The following is a 5,266-nucleotide window of genomic DNA, read 5'->3' as shown; positions in this document are numbered from 1 at the left end:
CCCTGCCTCCGCGCCCGGCCTGCAACGCAGCCGCCGTCCCGGACACCCGGGGTGAGCGCGGCCCGGCGCCCCCTCCATGTCCGCCCACAAGGGTCCACGCCACCCCATCGCAGCCGCGTAGACGCGTAGCTGTCTTCCACCCACGCCAAAACGCGTCCTCGTCAGATGTTCACGAGCTTCAAACTTGAGCTGATAAACGCTTCAAAGTCCACTGTCTTGTCTGTCCACGAGGCCGGGTGGGCGTCGAGTGGCAGTGTCCGAAGGGTGAGCGCTGGCTCTGTCTACCCACTGCTTCTGCGCTGACAGCTGCTGGCCTTGGGGTGGCGGCGGCCACGTGGAGACACAGCAGAGCGCTCTGGGGAGGGGGCCTTCCTGACACACCGTGCCCCACCCAACCAGGGTCTTTGTGTTGGGGGCACAGCAATGACCAGGGCGCCTCCAAATGCCAGCCTCTGGGACCCCGCATCCAGAAGCGGGGAGGGGCTACTGGCATGAAGGGGCCGAGGTCAGACCTGCAGGGTTGAATCTGGATTTGGGGTTTTGTGGCACTGGAAGCCAGTGTGGAGGGGTTAAACCATACAGGGCTTTGTCACCTGCCCCGAGCTTTTAAATGGCCACTGAGAACTGAATCCACTGTGGCCATCAAGCCCAAACCGGGGGTCCAGGGGTACTGAGTAGGTCATCTGAACCCACTGGGATCAGTGCCCCAGACAGGGTGGGGTGGGGGCAGGACTTCAGCTCAGGCCTGCTCCGTCCCAGGCGCTTGCTGCACCCCTCAGGGAAGGTGCGAAAGGATTTGGACGGACCAGCTGGGCCAAGACAACCCCCACCCCCCAGCCCCCCAGCAGGGGCAAATGAGGATTCTGACATCGGTGAAGGTCGCAGAGTAGCCCTTTCCCTCAAAGTCTCTGATGGTCCTCCAGACCGCAGTGGTGCGACAGGCACCATCTCCACCCCGAGACGCCCAATCAGCTCCCATGGAAAAAAAAAGCGCAAACCCGGCCCCTCCGGGCGGGGCTCCCGGCTACGCCCGGAGTTTCCCACCCTTGCTCCAGCATCCTAAGCCTGTCCTCAGCTCTGCAAATTGAGCCCTCGGGGCAGGCAGCAGGGACCCGTGACTACCCGCCTGGCGCGAAGGACACAGGCTCCCGCGGATGAAGAAACAATGCCGGAAACGGAAAGGCAGTTTACTGCTCAGTGCTGCTGGTCAGAGTTCAATGTCCGGCCCAGGGACTCCGGGACACTTCTTCCCATCCAACTCGCAGCGTCCCAGGGCAGCAGGCGCCTTCACCGAGAGCACACCTCCTCATCACACTGCGGGGGACAGAAACCCATCAGGCCAAACACTCCCCACCCTCCAATGGTCTGTGGCCCAAGGAGAGGAAGGAATGTGCTGGACACTCCCTTCCCGCTGGGACACAGGAGGTAGGCCACCGGGACCTCCCTAAAGCCACCTCCAGTCACCCCAAATTCAGCCCTCCCCAGGCGGAGAGGACAGCCCCTGGGCAGTCACCGTCCTCTCGGGGGATAGGGGCTGCTGTGCCTGCCCATCCAGCCACCTGGCCCTCACTGGTCTCAGCCTGCTTCTCCTCTGGAAGGTGGGGCGGCACTGACCTCCCTGGGTGACCTGAAGCCTGCAGGGTCCAGCTCAGCCTCTGACCCTGCCAAGCGCTCAACTCAAGGGAACTGGGGGTGAGGCGGTTCTCAGCAGGCCGTGCCTGCAGGGGCTGGGGCTCACCGGAGGCGGCTTGCTGGCAACAACCTCCGCAGAGATGCCCAGGGCCTGCAGGACGCTCTCCCGGGGGACGTAGTCACCTGGGGACTTCTGGATGAAGTGTAGCAGCACTTCGTCACCACCTGCAGCAATGGGGCGTTGTCAGGGTGACTCTGTGCCAGGAGGAGGGAGGCAGCCTGGCCAGCCATGACCCTGCCTGGTCACAATGAGCGAGCTAAGCTGACACTCCGGGCTGGGCCACACCACAGAGGAAGAGCCGCCACCAGACCGCCGAGCCAGAGCGGGGGAAGGAAGAGGGTCAGGACATGGTCACCAAGCTCAGCAAGACCTGGCCATCCAAAGCTGTGGCCCTGGTACCCCCATGTGATGAGACACGGGCCCCCGACAGCCCTCGAGCCCCAACCCACCTTTGGCAACTACCAGCAACCCTCCGCTCTGCAGCAGGTCTCCAGACAGGTTCCCCTGGATGCCGACAGCCTTGGCCTGGAAGGAGGGGTGCAAGCCCAGGGCCTCCTTAGAGGGAACCCCTCATGAGACTGGGTACCCCAAGTCCCCCAGAACCTCAGCTGTCAAACCTTGGCGGCCACGTCACGCACAGGCTTCCCCAGGGCGGCTGGCAGGATGCTCAGGCTGTTGTACCTGCGAAACACACCAGACTGTGTCCTCGGTGAAGGGTGAGCCCCAGCACCTGTGCCCAGTCCGCACGGGAGCAGCGACCAGTTCCCACAAGCAGGCTCCACCTTGTCTCACGGGTGTCAGGGGATGGGGCGGGAACAGGGCAGCCGGGCCAGCACCCGCCCAGCCAGGAGCAGCTGCTGGAGCCTTGAGGCACCCAGCCAAGGGCTGCAGGCCTGGGGCCCCGCAGAGGGTGCTGGGAGTGTGTGTGGTCAGGGCGGCGGGCTATGTAAGCCCAGGGATCTGGGTAAGTCGGCACCGTGGACCAGGAGGGGCAACCAGCTTGTGGCACGTTTACCTGGGATGGCCCAGTGACCCCTCTAGGCTCCAAACCCACTCTGCAGCTTGTGGGGGTAGGTCCATGGTGAGAATCCTGACCCATAGCCCATAACACAGAACACCCAAGAGAGACCCTGGTAGAGGGCCAGCCAAAGTGGTGCATGCCACCAGGGCCCCCGTGCCCAGGGAGAGGGCAGCAGGGGGAGGCAGAGTCAGCAGCGGCCCCCCGTGTCCCCCTCACCGCTTAAAGCCCAGCTCCTTGTAGAACTGCTTGCTGTCATCCAGGTAGAGCTCTAGAAACCAGAGACCGCAGGTGTGTGCCCCAGGCCCACCCACCACCTGGCTCACCCTCCTGCCCAGCTCACCCGCCCAGCAGGGAGGTGCAGAGCAGGGCTGAGTGACCACTGTCAGAGGAGCTGAGGCCCAGAGGTGACAGACAGGTGGAAAGGGAGGAGCAGGACTCGCCTGGACTCTGCCATTGGGCTCAGGGCTCTGGGGGGCACATCCTGGGGGAGGGGTCCTGGGGGAAGCAGTGGGCAAGTCAGCCTGGGCTCTTGTCCCAGCTACTCCTGCCAAGGGGGCATCTGGAAAGTTCAGGGTCTCATCTACAGACACCAAACGGGGTTGGGGAAGGGGATTTGCAGCTGATTCATAGAGACCCTTGGTCCTGATTTCAGGCCAGAATCACCACTGGGACCCGCCACACTGTCCGCAGTGAGAGAGACGTCCGCAGGGGAACGCGGTGGGGCTGCAGCTGGAGGGGGCAGGGGGATGAGTGGGCAAGGGGGGGCCGCAAACGCCTGGTGTGGGATTGGGCTAAGGGGGGCTGTGGGCCAGCTCCGTGGGAGAGGGGCGGGAGCCAGGCACCTCCGGCGAAGTAGCCCCCGTCCAGGAACTCCTGCAGTCCCAGGGCCTCCGGCCCCACGCCCACGAGTCGCACACCATGCTGGTCCAGGAGCCCCTTGAGGCTGCTGAGGTCCTGGGCGATCCAGCGACACACCATGCAGCCGAAGCGCCGCAGGCCGGCCACCACGCACGCCTGCTCCTGCCACAGGCTGCGGAGCTCCACGGCCTGTGTGTGGGGGGGTGGGGGGCAAGGACAGGCAGGGGGGACGGGTGAGGGGCGCGGAGGGATCACCGCCCAAAGACTGTGGGCGCCCGCGCCCCAAGCCTTGCCCCAGCCCCGGCACCAACTCGCTCGGGCGCCTAGGGGCCGGCACCAGGCCCGCCCAGCGCCACCCACCTTCCCACGACCCGCCCCCGCAAGCGGGACCTGGATGCCGTAGCCGGGGCTCCGGGGCGGGTACCGGGGCACGCCCACCTCCCGTGCCCGTCTGGCCTCACCTCCCCGGTCACCGCGTGCTTCAGGACACACGCGCCCACGCGGCCAAGGTCGACAGCACTCATGGTGGCCGCCCGGCCGGGCTCTGTGCACATCCCACTGCCGGCCCGCGCTCCGCGGCTCCCGGCCAGACCTCGCCCCGCCCGCTCGCCCCGGCCGCCTGCCCCGCCCCAGCGGCCTCCCCCGGGGACCCCGCCTCTGATTCCATCCGGGCCTCGCACCCACCGCGCTCCGCCTCTCCGCACAGGCCACGCCCCCCGACCGCAATCCGCCTCTCCGCACAGGCCACGCCCCCGGCCGCAATCCGCCTCTCCGCACAGGCCACGCCCCCCGACCGCCATCCGCCTCTCCGCATAGGCCACGCCCCCGACCGCCACCCGCCTTTCCGCATAGGCCACGCCCCCGACCGCCATCTGCCTCTCCGCACAGGCCACGCCCCGAGAGCGCCCCGCCTTCCCGCATAGGCCACTCCCCGACCGCGCTCCGCCTCTCCGCCTAGGCCACGCCCACTCCCACTCCCCGCCTCCGCTGCTTCCTGTCACCTGGTTTGCATTTGCTCAACGACGCCTCGGCCTTTGGCGGCGGAGCCGCAGACACGCAGTACGCCTGCGCCGGGGGCGGGTTTCGTCCTGGTGGACTCTGCCGCGGGGGTCCCTGGGTCCGCGGGTCCCGACCAAAAGTGGGGCGGGGCTGCGCGACCTAGTGCGCTGTTTGCGGGGCAGGTGTGAGCGCTCGAGTCGCGGGTGTGCTGGCCGTTCGGGGGTCCCAGCTGGCGCAAGTACGAGGGCTTAGCCTTTCCCCGTGGTCTCGTTTCAGCTTGAAAGTCCCAGCGAATGTAGCGTTTTGTCAACTACACGTCCGTGTCGCCTCTACTCATAAAATTCCATCAATTTTATGCCGGCCAAATATGCGCTTTTAACCCCCGAACTTTGGTAGAAAGGACATGAAGGAGATACTTCGATGCCTCGCGAGATTGTCTTGTTTATTCCTCACAACAGCCCCGTGACACCTTTGGGTATCACCCAGTGTTACCCCTGAGGACACAAGGTACAGAGGCCAAGAGATGGAGCCAAAAATGACTTAAGACAGCAGGGTCCCACCTGGGCGTGGTCCGCCTGCCCCTGGCACTTGGCCTGACTCCCCAGGGCCCACAAACCCCACCAGGGCCTGGACCAGGCTGGGGAAGGAAGGGCGGCCCCCTGCCCTGGGTTTGGCGGGGGCGGGGCGTGGGGTAT

At 66.0% G+C, this 5,266-nt stretch overlaps 1 protein-coding gene across 1 annotated transcript; it reads right to left on the bottom strand.

The window, feature by feature from the left end:
• Window positions 1–1,155: 1,155 nt before the first annotated feature.
• PRXL2B (peroxiredoxin like 2B) lies at window positions 1,156–4,180 on the bottom strand. The gene is made up of 7 exons (XM_016144398.2): window positions 4,034–4,180; window positions 3,557–3,761; window positions 2,931–2,982; window positions 2,311–2,374; window positions 2,143–2,218; window positions 1,739–1,857; window positions 1,156–1,314 (listed from the first exon to the last, which is right to left on the bottom strand). The coding sequence occupies exons 1-7, from the start codon at window positions 4,124–4,126 to the stop codon at window positions 1,288–1,290; spliced, it is 636 nt and encodes a 211-aa protein (XP_015999884.2). The 5' UTR covers window positions 4,127–4,180; the 3' UTR covers window positions 1,156–1,287.
• Between the last annotated feature and the right edge of the window lie 1,086 nt (window positions 4,181–5,266).

This window comes from Rousettus aegyptiacus, unplaced genomic scaffold, assembly GCF_014176215.1.
Source record: "Rousettus aegyptiacus isolate mRouAeg1 unplaced genomic scaffold, mRouAeg1.p scaffold_m13_p_1, whole genome shotgun sequence".
In the NCBI taxonomy this organism is placed as follows: Eukaryota; Metazoa; Chordata; class Mammalia; order Chiroptera; family Pteropodidae; genus Rousettus; species Rousettus aegyptiacus.
This window is presented reverse-complemented; position numbering and strand designations above follow the sequence as displayed.